General features: G+C 33.9%; 1 protein-coding gene across 1 annotated transcript in view; it reads left to right on the plus strand.

The window, feature by feature from the left end:
- The window catches only part of LOC125659831 (monocarboxylate transporter 12-like), a 46,496-nt gene that overhangs the window by 9,095 nt on the left and 19,179 nt on the right, over nt 1-18,222 (plus strand). The window contains exons 2-4 of the mRNA XM_056150459.1: nt 1,032-1,134; nt 5,782-5,925; nt 13,208-13,351. Coding sequence (XP_056006434.1) covers nt 1,086-1,134; nt 5,782-5,925; nt 13,208-13,351 — 337 coding nt within the window. The 5' untranslated portion in view covers nt 1,032-1,085. The remainder of the gene's footprint in view (nt 1-1,031; nt 1,135-5,781; nt 5,926-13,207; nt 13,352-18,222) is intronic.

The raw sequence follows: 18,222 nt of genomic DNA on the forward strand, positions 1-18,222 counted from the left end.
TTATTCAATTGATTTTTGCATAGTTCAAAAATATAGAAAATTTCCAAAAATATGATATATAAAACATATATATTACGTCCGTAGTTTCAAAGATTTATAGACACTCCTTTTGCGTAGCCCTGTTTTTACGCGCTATCGGTCATATTGACCGATACGGTAGAGAGAGGGTTAAATTACTCTATCCAGAATTTAACCTGAACATAAGATGGTACAGAAGACCCATAAACATCGGCTAACTCGCCTTGTATTTCCTTGCCTGTTTTATCTTTTAAATACAAATACCAAATTATAGCACGGTACTCAACTTTAAATGAAAAGCATGCCTCACTAGCCACGTTTGACATTCAATATCTTACTAAAGTATGCCTCGATACGGGTGCAATTTTGTACCCAGGTATAAAGCATGTATTGAAATAAGGCATGAAAACTGTGACCGTCTAGGTCAACCGTAAATAGGATAGGCTGACTACTTATTGACTCGCCCTTGTGATTTAAACCATCTTACCGAAATTACACATAGGTTGTACACTACCTGACAACGTCCAAGAAATCAGGCCACTGTTTACAATATAGCAAGTTCTACTGTTTGTCATTCATATAGTGCATTATGTTTTCGATTATTGCGTTTGACGAGGAGAAACGACGTGTATTTAAAATGTTGCCTTTAAATTGTCGCACTGGACAAAAACTACCGTTATAAACACATTCGCTATACTGAGGTTCAAATTTCGAAAATGTTAACGACCGTTCATTTTCTCTTTTGTCAACTATTCGGCATAACGGTTTACAATTACATTAGTAAAATCATTATCTAATTTTCAATACGGAGAGAGATGATATACGTTATATAAGGAACATTTAATTTGGAGCGACTAGTGACTTCCTATTAATCAAGTTTTATTTACTGTATATGATATCGATAAATATAACATAACTAATGAACGCAATTATTCCAAAAAAAGAAAAAAAATCTTAAATTCATTTGAATTAAAGATACCGTGGATATATACATATTTGAAAATATATTGTAGCTTCAGAAACCATAATACCGATTGCTAGCTGAAGAAATTATTCAATCCGTCATTATGTCAGGACCGCCTATTGACCGAGGCTGGGCATTCGTTGTGGCATTTGGTGAGCATCAAGATTTAGAGAGATTGACATGATTGAGGTCTGTTCATTTGCTATCCATTCATTCTAAGTTTTCATAAATCAGATAACCACAGTACTGTTAAGTTTTCACTCTAACTGTTCTATAACATGTATAAATCAGATAACCACAGTACTGTTAAGTTTTCACTCTAACTGTTCTATAACATGTATAAATCAGATAACCACAGTACTGTTAAGTTTTCACTCTAACTGTTCTATAACATGTATAAATCAGATAACCACAGTACTGTTAAGTTTTCACTCTAACTGTTCTATAACATGTATAAATCAGATAACCACAGTACTGTTAAGTTTTCACTATAACTGTTCTATAGCATGTAAAAATCAGATAACCAGAGTACTGTTAAGTTCTCACTCTAACTGTTCTATAACATGTATAAATCAGATAACCACAGTACTGTTAAGTTTTCACTATAACTGTTCTATAGCATGTAAAAATCAGATAACCAGAGTACTGTTAAGTTCTCATTCTAACTGTTCTATAACATGTATAAATCAGATAACCACAGTACTGTTAAGTTTTCACTATAACTGTTCTATAACATGTATAAATCAGATAACCACAGTACTGTTAAGTTTTCACTCTAACTGTTCTATAACATGTATAAATCAGATAACCACAGTACTGATAAGTTTTCACTCTAACTGTTCTATAACATGTATAAATCAGATAACCACAGTACTGTTAAGTTTTCACTCTAACTGTTCTATAACATGTATAAATCAGATAACCACAGTACTGTTAAGTTTTCACTCTAACTGTTCTATAACATGTATAAATCAGATAACCACAGTACTGTTAAGTTTTCACTATAACTGTTCTATAACATGTATAAATCAGATAACCACAGTACTGTTAAGTTTTCACTCTAACTGTTCTATAACATGTATAAATCAGATAACCACAGTACTGTTAAGTTTTCACTCTAACTGTTCTATAGCATGTAAAAATCAGATAACCAGAGTACTGTTAAGTTTTCACTATAACTGTTCTATAACATGTATAAATCAGATAACCACAGTACTGTTAAGTTTTCACTATGGCTGTTCTATAACATGTATAAATCAGATAACCACAGTACTGTTAAGTTTTCACTATAACTGTTCTATAACATGTATAAATCAGATAACTACAGTACTGTTAAGTTTTCACTCTAACTGTTCTATAACATGTATAAATCAGATAACCACAGTACTGTTAAGTTTTCACTCTAACTGTTCTATAACATGTATAAATCAGATAACCAGAGTACTGTTAAGTTTTCACTCTAACTGTTCTATAACATGTATAAATCAGATAACCAGAGTACTGTTAAGTTTTCACTATAGCTGTTCTATAACATGTATAAATCAGATAACCACAGTACTGCTAAGTTTTCACTCTAACTGTTCTATAACATGTATAAATCAGATAACCACAGTACTGTTAAGTTTTCACTATAACTGTTCATTAGCATGTATACATCAGATAACCACAGTACTGTTAAGTTCTCACTCTAACTGTTCTATAACATGTATAAATCAGATAACCACAGTACTGTTAAGTTTTCACTCTAACTGTTCTATAACATGTATAAATCAAATAACCACAGTACTGTTAAGTTTTCACTCTAACTGTTCTATAACATGTATAAATCAGATAACCACAGTACTGTTAAGTTTTCACTATAACTGTTCTATAACATGTATAAATCAGATAACCACAGTACTGTTAAGTTTTCACTATAGCTGTTCTATAACATGTATAAATCAGATAACTACAGTACTGTTAAGTTTTCACTCTAACTGTTCTATAACATGTATAAATCAGATAACCACAGTACTGTTAAGTTTTCACTCTAACTGTTCTATAACATGTATAAATCAGATAACCACAGTACTGTTAAGTTTTCACTATAACTATTCTATAACATGTATAAATCAGATAACCACAGTACTGTTAAGTTTTCACTATAACTGTTCTATAACATGTATAAATCAGATAACCACAGTACTGTTAAGTTCTCACTCTAACTGTTCTATAACATGTATAAATCAGATAACCACAGTACTGTTAAGTTTTCACTCTAACTGTTCTATAACATGTATAAATCAGATAACCACAGTACTGTTAAGTTTTCACTCTAACTGTTCTATAACATGTATAAATCAGATAACCACAGTACTGTTAAGTTTTCACTCTAACTGTTCTATAACATGTATAAATCAGATAACTACAGTACTGTTAAGTTTTCACTCTAACTGTTCTATAACATGTATAAATCAGATAACCACAGTACTGATAAGTTTTCACTATAACTATTCTATAACATGTATAAATCAGATAACCAGAGTACTGTTAAGTTTTCACTATAACTATTCTATAACATGTATAAATCAGATAACCACAGTACTGTTAAGTTTTCACTATAACTGTTCTATAACATGTATAAATCACATAAATACAGTACAGTACAGATAACTACAGTACAAAACAGATCGCTACAGTACAGTACAGATAACTACAGTACAGTACAGTACAGATAACGACAGTACAGTACAGATAACTACAGTACAGTACAGATAACTACAGTACAAAACAGATAACTATAGTACAGTACAGATAACTACAGTACAGTACAGTACAGATAACTACAGTACAGTACAGTACAGATAACGACAGTACAGTACAGATAACTACAGTACAGTACAGATAACTACAGTACAGTACAGATAACTACAGTACAGTACAGTACAGATAACTACAGTACAGTACATATAACTACAGTACAGTACAGATAACTACAGTACAGTACAGATAACTACAGTACAGTACAGATAACTACAATACAGTACAGTACAGATAACTACAGTACAGTACAGATAACTACAATACAGTACAAATAACTACAGTACAGTACAGATAACTACAGTACAGTACAGTACAGATAACCACAGTACTGTACAGATAACTACAATACAGTACAAATAACTACAGTACAGTACAGATAACTACAGTACAGTACAGTACAGATAACTACAGTACAGTACATATAACTACAGTACAGTACAGATAACTACAGTACAGTACAGATAACTACAGTACAGTACAGATAACTACAGTACAGTACAGTACAGATAACTACAGTACAGTACAGATAACTACAGTACAGTACAGATAACTACAATACAGTACAGTACAGATAACTACAGTACAGTACATATAACTACAGTACAGTACAGTACAGATAACTACAGTACAGTACAGATAACCACAGTACAGTACAGATAACTACAGTACAGTACAGATAACTACAGTACAGTACAGATAACTACAGTACAGTACAGATAACTACAGTACAGTACAGATAACTACAGTACAGTACAGATAACTACAGTACAGTACAGTACAGATAACTACAGTACAGTACAGATAACTACAGTACAGTACAGATAACTACTGTACAGTACAGATAACTACAGTACAGTACAGATAACCACAGTACTGTTTACAAGGTAAACTTCATCCTTTTTATTTTCGCTCTTTTTGCTTTAAAGCTGAGGAAGTATGAATTCCTTCATCACTTTAAAGTAACAAGAAACAACTTTAGGCAAATCTAAATCTTGAGTTCAATTATTTTCTGTGTATTTATGAAAACAACATGGAGCAAAATTCACTATACAGGATAATTGTGAAATATACATGTGTACAAAAACAACAACAAAAACAATAAAAAAAAAAACCCAACAAAAATAAAAATAAAATGATTCACGACACGAACAATTGCCTTGTATACAGTATCGTAAACTAAAACATTTAAATGACATCTTTAATGCTATTGACACTTAATAGAATCTTGATGAATATTTAGAAGGAGCAGGTAGTCCTTTACCAAAATTGTAAATTTCATAACCCCAGAGGTAGGCATTTTGGTAGTGGGGTAGGACCAATATGGTCATAGTGATTAAATGTGTGGTAACAATTGAATATTTTCAACTTCTTGATACCTACGATTCCAATTATTTTCAAATTTGATATGAGGCATCTTTGGGACAAAGGGGACATTAAATTGTAAATTTCAGGACTCTCGCACCCCAGTGCTTTTAGGGCAGGGCAACAACTGCAAAAATTACAGATATTCCAAAATCTTCTCTACAACCAGACATCTGTAAGACAAACTAAATACATTGTCAAGTAGAGCAAGAAAGCCTCTACCAAAATTGTAAATTTCATGATCCCAGGGATAGAGGTTTGACTCCTGGGTTGGGTCAAACTTTGGTATATAGTGTGTATATGTAAAACATTCAAATGGATTTCCCCCCAAACACGTGAACAAGCTATTGATACTACATTGTAAAATGAAACTATTTGGAATAAAGAGGACTCCTTTTATAAAATTTTATGAAATCTTCTGAAGAACAGCAGGGAGGAGGCGAGTTTTGTGGCCTATCGGCCTCTTTTTTCAATGCATTGTGCTTGTCAGTTAGTTATCTAAGTAAGACTACTATGCTACCTAGTAAAATGCATATGCTTTTATTAAAGCAAATGGACTCAAGTAATCATTGTAGCTAATGGGCTTCATAATAGACTGTTTGTTTTCATCCGATCTATTGTTGTTTTTTTTTCAGCTGTTTTTATTTCATATTTCATCATTATGGGAATTATCAAATCATTTGGAATTATCATGAGAGAAGTTATCCTCTACTTTGAAATCCATACAACGACAGCTGCCCTTGTCATGGGGATCTCTGGGGCTGTGTATACCGTCACAGGTAAGTTATTACAAATCCCTACAGCAACAGGTGTCCTTGTTATGGAGATCTCAAGGGCTGTGTATACCGTCACAGGTAAGTTTTTACAAATCCCTACAGGGGATCTCATGTACTGTGTATACCGTCACAAGTAAGTTATTACAAATCCCTACAACAACAGGTACCCCTGTTTTCGGGATCTCAGGGGCTGTGTATACCGTCACAAGTAAGTTATTACAAATCCTTACAGGGATTTCAGGGGCTGTGTATACCGTCACAAATAAGTTATTACAAATCCCTACAGGGGACTTCAGGGGCTGTGTATACCATCACAGGTAAGTTATTAGAAATCCCTACAGGGGATCTCAGGGGCTGTGTATACCGTCACAGGTAAGTTATTACAAATCCCTACAGGGGATCTCAGAGGCTGTGTATACTGTCACAGATAAGTTATTACAAATCCCTACAGGGGATCGCAGGAGCTGTGTATACTGTCACAAGTAAGCTATTACAAATCCCTACAGGGATCTCAGGGCTGTGTATACCGTCACAAGAAAGTTATTACAAATCACTACAGGGGATATCAGGGGTTGTGTATACCGTCACAGGTGAGTTATTAGAAATCCCTACAGGGATCTCAGGGCTGTGTATACCGTCACAGGTAAATTATTACAAATCCCTACAGGGATCTCTGGGGCTGTGCATACTGTCACAAGTAAGTTATTACAAATCCCTACAGGGGATCTCAGGGGCTGTGTATACCATCACAGGTAATTTATTACAAATCACTACTGGGACAGGTGCCCATGTTATGGGGATCTCAGAGGCTGTGTATACTGTCACAGGTAAGTTATTACAAATCCCTACAGGGGATCTTTGGGGCTGTGTATACTGTCAAAGGTAAAATTATTACATATCCTTACAGGTGTCCTTATGATATATATCTCAGGGGCTGTTCTCCTTTGAAACCCAGTTATAATCAGTTAAAATCAACAACACACTATTAGGAAATCCAAATTAGCAGCAGCACAAAACACAACTTTAGTGTATGAATAGAAATACATGTACATGAATGATATACACTATCATTTTGTTATATGGCCAGCTTTTGTCCCAGGCTATTTTGGCATTAAGAAGAGTTTGACCATTTTTGTTTATCAATTCAGAATGGGTTAATGAATTCAGTTATTATCGTTTTATTGTCGTGAAAAACATAGATAAGTACATGAAATTGTTTTGCTTTAAACTAGTTCTGAAGATTTCATCTAATAGTGTGATATTCTGTGCTTGTGCATATGTAAAACACATATAGACATACTCCTTTTTTGTCATGACCAATCAAGGGTATAATGCAGACATGTTATTAGAAAAATAACATACACAAGTTATTGTTTGTCACAATGAATTACCTCTCTTTTCTCCTGTCCTTCATCAATTACCTCGTGCTACTCCCTCCTTTCATTAATAATTCAAAAATACTATTAGTCTACACCTGCTACATGTCTTGTGTAAAACTGTATATTATATCATTGAACCCAAGAATATAATGTACTGTATATTGGCAGGAAAATGTTAACAAAACCTGAAAATTTCACGCGAAAACAATGACACTTTGAAAGAAAAATCAATAACGAAAATGTGTTATTTCAAAACAAAATCTATATGTGTGTACAACAACTTGTGTGGGTAATTTTTCGAATAACGTTTATTGCATTATACATGTACCCATGACTGATGACTTACTGAATGCGTTGAGAGATCGACAAATACATATAATGGCAACTTTTTTTCCTGGAACACAGACAATATGACATCACACACATTAAAACACATAACGTTCACATGGTACACAACAGGTGATTAAAGCTTAATTTAAATATGTATTTCTCTGTTGTTTTGGTGGGGCCATTCTAATGGAAAATTTCAGAATTTTTTTTTAAATTTTGAGATTAATTTATGACGATAATGTAGCAGTTGCCTATAATTTAATTGATATTCGTTACCATGGCAGGTGGTGCCAATAAAATTCAAGTTTGCTACGATTCACCACACAATTCATATGCTAAGACCCATCCTTTATAATTATGCAACTTCTAATACTAGTGTGTTGGCATTGCTATTGGGAAATATATATAGATAATTTGACTTTTTATACCTGCAAACTGGTGAAAGATGGTGATATTAGACAAGTTGGCATTAAGACATCTTTTTAGTGTGAAAGGAAATCCGTTGTACACATTTCAATGGCAGTATGTGGGGATAGCGATATACCGAGGAAACAATGTCTATAAAGTTGGATTTGTATGATTTGAAAAGACATAATGTGTTTTTAAAAATTGAATGCGTCTTTACTGGTCTATGTGCTGATGTAAATTGTCTTAACTGACTAGCTTATCAAAACCAGTTTTGTTTATTTTCATGACTGAACATGAAAACAGGTATTCAGATAGAAAACCTTGAATATCCAAAAAATCCATTCATTATCGTTACCAAATAGAAATTGAATTCTCTCTAATTGATTCCTCAAACGAAAGAAATCACATTGTATACAATCGCAAGAGAGTTATTACAAGATCCCTACAGCAAAAGATGCCCCTGTCATGTATTAGCAAGGTGACTCGTGTGAGCATTGTGTACATAGGCCTCTTAATATATCTCTCCTGTAAAGGGGATACATATGGTTTTTGTCAGTTTTCTTATTATAACAACAAACGAAATCATTTTAAGCTGGGAGTTTTCGGATCGTATGGGGCTACAAAGGAAGTGAACATGAAAATGTGACAAAGTGTTTAAAGTCATTTTGATGTATATAACGAATTCTGAAAATCGTTAAGATGTAGCTTTGTTTAGTAGGGAGATATTTCATAAATATTAACTAATCTTTTCAATCATTGGGAACTGTCATATTGAAAAAAAATTATTACCTCCCTGCTGGGTTATTTCTTAGCATCCACTAGAGGGCAGCACTGATGCTGATGTCAGTAGGACACATTGTGTATTTTTGGCACATTGTAAGCATCAACGTTAAAATGTCATCAGCAGAAAGTGAATTAAATATGGGATATCAGTTTAAACCTGATATGTTACAGAGGAAGAAAATGCTTCTCAGAAAAATTCTTCTTTACTAGCAATTGATTTTAATGGAGAGGAATTATGTATACATTCAAGGAGTGTCTTTGTTGTCATGAGTTTGAACATTTTGTGTCAGATTACATGGATATACACATAAAGTGCGGTTCTCTACACCCATATTTGACATGTTGTGTCTACGTCCTGTTATAATTGATACAGCTTACATTTATCCATGGATTTATCTATCCAGAGAGGAAGGGTCTCAAAGGACTTGGAATTAACAACTTGTTAACAAGTAAGAAAAACAGGAAAATGAAAAATACCTTCTGTATTCACATGTATTAAAATCTAAACATAACATGGCATTTAATTGTGTGTAAATATTTCCAATTACACACACACGTGATAGAATACAGTAACAATTCTGTTGCAGGCATGCTATCAAGATTTATGGCCTACAGACAGTTTATCAACTAGGTCAGACGCGGTCAGCCTCTTGGGATGGGGGGTGGGGGTGGGGGTGGATCAGAGTAGTTTTACCTTCATTTGTTGTGACATAAATTAAGGGAGGATTTCCTAAAGAGCACTGCAATTATAAAGGATTTCTTGAAACCTCAGACTTTGATACAGATTCTGAATAAGTAATTTTTATTAGTGTAAATAAATAATATAACTGTAAATTGCATCTCCGAAATTTATCTGTGGTCCATGTACATCAATTATTATAAAATATATAAATTATATGCCTGTGTTACAGTACTTTTATGACACAGTCACCTTAATTATCTCCAAATATTTTTTAAATCTAATAAAATTAATTGATTTGGAATCTTGAAATATAACAGTACTAGTGCTTCTGAGTAAGTCCATTAGTTGGAGGAGCTGGAGATATTTTGTGGGGGTATTTTCTTCTTTTTCTTAATGTATTGTAATTAGATTTCGTTTCAATTCTTTTTGCTCCAAAACCTTATCCATCAATTCTAATATGAATCCATAAATTTCTGCTGTATAATAGTGACCCATGCGCAGTCAACAACAGCAATGTGTCTCATCTACGTCAGAGCACAGATGCATACTGGGAAATAATGGATGACCTCCATAAACCTTTAACTTAGAGTGTTTAATTGATCAAATATCGTAATAGAAACAAGCAAATTAAATTCAGGCCACACTATTTAGTTTCAGGAGGTCTTTTCAGTTTAGTATGCAACAAATATATTTTTCATGTTCACTTCCTTTAATGAATATTTGAAGGTTTGTTTGGACACAAGTATAGTAGAAAAATATGTTAAGAATTTTTTATATTAAATTTATGAGACAGCAACACAAGAATACAACAATAGCAGGCCTCAACCGTGCGCAGCTTTTTGTGCGCCGTAAATCGAAGGTTTTTATTTATAAGGGGTGGATCTGTAGCTCTCTAGATCTGTTCCGTCAAAATATTTTTTTCAGAGAGCTACAGTCCTGCAGCTATACATGCTACCTTTTTGTCTATCTGAGCAATATCTGCTATCCGTTTATCTATCTGAGCAATATCTGCTATCCGTTTATCTATCTGAGCAATATCTGCTATCCGTTTATCTATCTGAGCAATATCTGCTATCGGTTTGTCTATCTGAGGAATATCTGCTATCTATTTGTCTCTGAGCAATATCTGCTCTCTGTCTGTCTGAGCAATATCTGCTATTTGTCTGTCTATCTGAGTATTATCTGCTATCTCTCTGAGTAATATCTGCTATCTATCTGTCTATCTGAGCAATATATACTATCTATCTGTCTATGTAAGTAATATGTGCTATCTGTCTGTCTCTGAGCAATATCTGCTTTCTTTTTGTCTATTTGAACAATATATGCTATCTGTCTGTCTGTCTGAGTGCTATTTGTTATCATTTGAATATGTGCGCAAAGGGAAATGTGTCTCGTATGAATTTTATGTGAAATTTCTACGCTGAATTTCCTGTGGAAAGAGCATCAAATATGATTCCACAGGAAAAATTTTGATATGAGTTCTTCACATGTGTTTGAATAATGTGAATCTCACATGAATCGCTTCTCATGTGAAATGTTAACATGAGATTCACATACAAAGTATTTTCACATTACATTCACGAGAGGCACATTTCCCTGAGTATATAGTTTAGCCAGACAATTCAGTATTGATTCAGGTGTATGTATATATTGCACCAGGGTTGTGATATTGGTATTAAGTCATTAGAATTGGGAGATCCGGAGAAACTATAATGAAGTGGTGCTGTGGCAACGCACTTTGAAAAACATTACCCACTTTGAATTTTTTGAAAGTGTGTTAAATTTGGGACCAAGTCAATGCATTGAAAATAAAAATAAAATGCGTTGTGAGTGCACACCAGCATTTTTTTCATGGAGACACTTATCGCACGATGACAAAAATATATACATCAAACAAAAATTCTGGAACTTTGATTTTAATTAGTAGAGGGAAAAATTAAGTGTTGTATTTCTTTCTCAAATTGAGAGGAATTGATCTACTGTTGTCAGAAATGGGGAAGGAAAAACCAAATCTTTATGATTTTTGCCGGCAAATCGTTCAAATTCATTGCATGTAGACGAGCCCCCACCTCCAATTCAATTAAAATTTGATTGTCTATCCACTCGCATACTCGTTACACTAGCATCTAAAGAGTCTCGCCAGAGGTCAAATTCGAAATGGTGACCATCTCAAAGGATCCCGCTTTTAGCAAAGTACATGCAAGGTAGTTCTAAAATATTGTGTTCCGAGGGATATTGTGTCAAGTGGAGGGATATTCAGGTCACTTGAGTCTGCTTCTGTCCATCGAAATAAACCACTGGCCTGAAGACCAACTCTAGCAAAATTTGGGCTGGACTTGTAAACTTATTGCATATACAAGACCGTCAGGTTTGTGCTTTCAAAATCATCAATATCACTGACTTTCAGCTAAAATCATAACACCAAACAAATGTATATTGAAATGAAGTGAAGATAATACAGTAATCAGAATCAATTGGATATATAGTGTTTCTATCTAACTTAAGCTAATCATGACTAAAACCATAGTAGTGGTTCATCTCTTGTAATCTCTCTTCAGAGTTATTCACAAAACTGAAATATAAATACTAGTTTATGTTTTATTTGGCCCAGTGGATTTTTCTTTGGTCTAGTAAACAGTTCAGAGACAGAGGCATGAATGGCCACTGCTGAAAAAGCTTTTTGTTAAGACTAGCATTAGCAATTAAGCATTTTAAACTTCTTGATAACTATAATTTCAATTCTTTTTAGATTTGAATTGAAGTACCTTTGGGACAAAGGAGACCTACATTGTAAATTTCAAGACTACTACACCCACAGATATTAGAAGGAGCAGGCAGCCCTTTAACTAACTTGGAAATTTCTTGATCCCAGGGGTAGGGTTTGGGTACCAGGGTGGGACCAAAATGGTCGTAGTGATTAAATGTCTATCATTAGAAATACTTCTTTAATTTTGATGATATTATTTATATAAAGCCTAAACATGACAAATACATATTAATGAAAAACAGAAAGGGATGTACAATCAAAATTGTGAATTTCACAATCCCAGGGTTTTGACTCTAGAGCGGGTTCAAATACCTCATATGGTGTTGATATAACATTTAATATTATATCATGTCAAGTTTTTCATCAATATGGGTACATTTAGAGGTATTTGTGTATTCTAAAAGAACACATCTTGTTTTCTACTACTGGATCCAGTTGCACGAAGGTTAGTGAACTTTGACCCGACAGTTAACTTGCCATTAATTTCACCATTAACTGTCCGTTAAACTTAGCTACATGTAACTTTTGTGCAACTTGGTTCTGCTGAAAACATGTATTAGAATTCTGCTTAGGTATGCACATCAGGAAAACTATAATTATAATTATTATAGATATTGTCAAAGGGGTTAGTAATACTTTTAACTAATATTCAGGTGACTGATAACACCTGTGGGCTAGTGATATTTTAAATTAATACTCAATTGACTGATGATGCTTGTGGTCTTTTTTTTTCATTGAAGTCTAAAACTGTAAGGAACAAAGTTAAATTGCATGGAAACAAGTTAAGACAAAACACATCTTGTATATTCCAAGATCAAATGTAAAGCTCAAGGTCTACACTATGTCAAAGTAGGGCAAACCCTATTCATGTTGTCTGGGTTCTGTTGATCTAAGGTAGTACTAACAGAAATAAAATGAATGCTCTGTCTTTTCCAGGTCCATTCTGTATGGCGCTCGGAGAACACTTCACCCAGAGGAAGGTAGTGTTTGTGGGCAGTATTGTGGCCTTTGTCATGGTTTCTCTGTCTTCATTTCTAATCAGAATCGAATTCTTCTCGTTCTTCTTCGGCGTGGGAACAGGTAAATGGTTTAAAATCAATACCCTTAGATTGAATTAATTTTTATCAAAATTTATCTTAGATACTGTAAAATGAATACCAGTAAAATGAATTCTTTATATCAAAATTTATCTTAAATACTGTTAAACAAATAGCTGTAGATTGAAATGTTTTATTAAATTTTATCTTAGTCCTAGATGCTGTAAAATAAATACCTGAAGATTGAGAAGGTTTAGAAAGATTTAACTTTAATACTATAAAACAAATACCGGTAGATTGAGACGTTTTATAAAGGTTTAACTTAGATACTGTAAAATGAATACCGGTAGATTGAGATGTTTTATAAAAAAATTAACTTAGATACTGTAAAATAAATACCTGTAGATTGAGTTGTTTTATAAAGGTTTAAAGTGCTAAGATAGGGTGGGACTATTTAAAAATGTTCTTCTCAAGAACCAATTGCAATGGGCCAGAAAATTTGAATATTACATGAAATCCTCCTGACATAGTGCAGATTCAAGATTGATCAAATCATGGTCCCGGGATAGGGTGGGGCCACAATAGGGGATCAAAGTTTAAATTTATATGAAAGCTTCCTGACATAGTGAAGATTAAAGTTTGTTCAAATCATATCCCCGGGTAGGGTGGGGCGACAAAGGGGACCAAAAATTTAGAGGAGAATATACAGGGAAAATCTTTGAAACGTTCCTCTCAAGAACCACTGGGCCAGAAAAGTTCAAATTGATATGAAAGCTTTCTGACATATAGCAGAATCAAGTTTGTTCGAATCATATCACCCGGTGGTATGGTGGGGCAACAATAGGGGTCAAATATTGACATGAGGATATACAGGGGAAATTGTTAAAATCTTCTCAAGAACCACTGGGTGAGAAAAATTACAATTCATATGAAAGGTGTCTGACATAATGCAGATTCAAGTTTGCATAAATAATATCCCCGGCAATAGGGTGGGGTGACGATAGGGGATCAAAGTTTTATATGAGAATATACAAGGAAAATCTTTTAAAATCTTCCTCTCAAGAACCACTGCGCCAGAAAAGTTCAAAGTTATATGAATGTTTCTTGAGATCGTGCATATTCAAGTTCGTTAAAATCATGGCCCCCGGGGTTGAGGAGGGGTCACATTGGGGGATCAAAATTTTACGTGCGAGTAAATAGGGTAATCTCTAAAAATCTTCTAAAAAACCACTGGGCCAGAAAGATCAAATTTATATGAAAGCTTTCTGACATAGTGCAAATTCAAGATTCTTCAAATTATATCCTCAAGGTGTAAGGTGGGGCCACAATAGGGGGTCAAAATTCTACATTGGGAAAATCTCAAGAACCACAGCGCCAGAAAAGTTCAAATCTCTATGAAAGCTTCCCAACATAGTGTAGATTCAAGCTTGTTAAAATCATATCGCCCGGGGGTAAGGTGGGGCCACAATTGGGGATCAAAATTTTACATGCGAATATAAAGGGAACTATAAAAATCTTCTCAAGAACCACTGAGCCAGGAAAGCTCAGATTTACATGAAAGCTTTCTGGCATAGTGCAGATTCAAGTTTTTTAAAATCATGGCTGTCAAGGGTAGGATGGGCCACAATTGGGGACCAAAGTTTTGCATGCAAATATATAAGGAAAATCTTTACAATCTTCTTCTCAAAAACCACTGAATCAGAGAACTTTACATTTACTTGAAAGCTTCCTGAGAAAGTGCAGATTCAAGTTTGATAAAATCATGACCCCGGAGGGCATGTTAGGGCCACGATAAGGGATCAACGTTTTACTTCTGAATATATATGGACATTTTTTGAAAAAAATTTCTTCAAGAACCACTGGGCCAGAAAAGTTCTAATTTACATGAAAGCTTCCTGACATAGAATAGTTCGAAGTTTGTGCAATTCATCATCCTCGAGGATAGGTGGAGAAACAACGGGGGATCAAAGTGTTATATGCTGATTTTTAGGGGAAACTTTAGAAATATCTCTTGAACTATTAATGCTAGGGCTTTCATATTTTGTATATATATTTTTTATGGTAAGACCTTACAATGGTATGTGATCTTGTTACCTCGACCTGGAAGATTGACATACTTTCAATACAAATCTGACCTATACAATGTCCTGAACTGTTTCATATCTTGTATATATATTTCATATGGCAAGACCTTTCATTTCAAATCATGACCTTTGACTTTCTGACCTTGAGCGTGGAGTTTGACCTACTTAACTTACGTAACCTTTTAGATATATCCAGAACTATTCTAGGTGTGGCTTTCATATTTTGTATATAAATTCTTTATGGCAAGACCTTGAACACAATGATATTTGATCTTTTGACATAGGAGCGTGATTTTTTTTTAAAACGACCTATCAAATATCTCCTGAACTATTTGAGGTAAGGCTTTCAGATTTTGTATATAGGTTCCTTATGGCAAGATCTTGAAGTATGACTTTCTGATCTTGATATTGGAGTTGGACTTACTTTTTGAATCTCTGACTCGTTCAATATCTCCCGAACTAATTACGGTAAATTTTTCATATTTTGTATATAGCTATTGCAAGACATTTTATTTCATTCTATGAATTTTGACCTTGCGGTCTTGAAATTTGACCTACTTTTAAGAAAACACATATATTCAGAACTATTAAAGTTAGGGCTTTCATATTTTGTATACAAATTCTTAATGACAAGACCTACAGTTATATTGGATCTTGTAACCTAGACACGCTTTCTTAAATACCTGGCCTAATAAACATATCCTTGTCTATTGAAGGTAAAATATGTGAAAAAGAAAGATAACTCATGCTACTGCTTGAAAGAAGAAAAACGAGTCTTCCTTGTTGAGGTCATACTCAACATTTTTGACATTTCATTTTGGCAAAATTATACTTTCATCTCGATATCAAGAGTTCTTTTATGATTTCCAAAATTTCATCGACCTAGTTAGATCACCTAACTAGAAAGGTGTCCCGGGTTTGATCTCTAATTGATCCAAATAATGTTCTCGTCTTCTCTACTACAGCAACTTTTTGTAATACATAAGAGATGACTTTACATTTTTATTTACCACAACCAGAAACTATCAAAATATGCTAACTCTTATACAGACCTGGTAATGCACTCCAAGTTTGTTTTTGGTAGAAACAGGATAAGAGGATGTAAGTGAATTGTTCCTGAAATATCACAAAATATTGTAACGTGTTAGGGTTCGAAGATTTGAATGAGTTCCTATACTTATTGATATTGATCTTAAACAAATGATTATGAAATATACGAGTCAATATATACAGATATATTAAAGATTTCCTATCTTTATCATAAAGAGACTATAGATCTTGATGTGACAGATCCGGGAGTACGGGAGATGTGTCTTATACAGGACAGGATGGACTTATCAAACAAAATAAAATAAAATTAACAAAACACCAGGTGAACGTCCCCACCATTCAACGCTTCCCTACTAGTATACTAGACATCGTATACTGTTAGTTTCTTTCTTCACCGTACCTTCGATTACTAGTATTCCTTGCCAGCGTCTACTTCAGAATGACACTGTCTCTCGCAAAACAGCCGTATTTATGTTACCCGGCATTCGTTATGCATTGGGTCATATCGTATTGTCATACGATAACGTCCGGATCACATCAGCTCTATTTATAGATAATAATACATCCCGTGCCCAATCCCAATTCGTCACAATATTATGCAAGGTGAAGATAACGAACAGTGATCAATCTCATAACTCCTACAAGCAATGTAAAATAAATAGTTGGGCAAACACGGACCCCTGGACACACCAGAGGTCGGATCAGGTGCCTAGGAGGAGCAAGCATCCCCTGTTGACCGGTCACACCTGCCGTGAGCCCCATATCCTGACCAGGTAAACGGAGGTATCCGTAGTCAAAATCAGTATGCCAAGAACGGCTTAACAATCGGTATGAAACACGTCAGACATCATTTGACCCAATGCGAGGTTGTATTGACGAACTAGATCGTTATAACGACCATAGAATTTGCGAAATGCTGACTTCAATCGAGACTGTTGAAATCCCTGTACCATCAACTTGTTTGTCGGTAGCTTACCTCGATTTAAAAACTGACTAGCTAATAAGTAACATTTATCATCGCAAGTGTTAACGACATTCATTTCTTAAGTTACCACTATATCACCGTAAGTGTAAATAGCAGTGATTCGTTTAACATTTATTATTGTAAGTGTTAATGGCAGTGATTCTTTTAGGTAACACTTATCATTGTAAGTGTTAATAACAATGATTTCTGATGTTAACATTTATCATTGTAAGTGTTAATGAGAGTGATTTCTTATGTTAACATTTATCATTGTAAGTGTTAATGACAGTGATTTCTTATATTAACATTTATCATTGTAAGTGTTAATGAGAGTGATTTCTTATGTTAACATTTATCATTGTAAGTGTTAATGACAGTGATTTCTTATGTTAACATTTATCATTGTAAGTGTTAATGACAGTGATTTCTGATGTTAACATTTATCATTGTAAGTGTTAATGACAATGATTTCTTAAGTTAACATTTGTCATTGTAAGTGTTAATGGCAGTGATTTCTTATGTTAACATTTATCATTGTAAGTGTTAATGACAGTGATTTCTTAAGTTAACATTTATCATTGTAAGTGTTAATGGCAGTGATTTCTTATGTTAACATTTATCATTGTAAGTGTTAATGACAGTGATTTCTGATGTTAACATTTATCATTGTAAGTGTTAATGGCAGTGATTTCTTAAGTTAACATTTATCATTGTAAGTGTTAATGGCAGTGATTTCTTATGTTAACATTTATCATTGTAAGTGTTAATGGCAGTGATTTCTTATGTTAACATTTATCATTGTAAGTGTTAATGACA

Source organism: Ostrea edulis, chromosome 9, assembly GCF_947568905.1.
Source record: "Ostrea edulis chromosome 9, xbOstEdul1.1, whole genome shotgun sequence".
Lineage (NCBI taxonomy): Eukaryota > Metazoa > Mollusca > Bivalvia > Ostreida > Ostreidae > Ostrea > Ostrea edulis.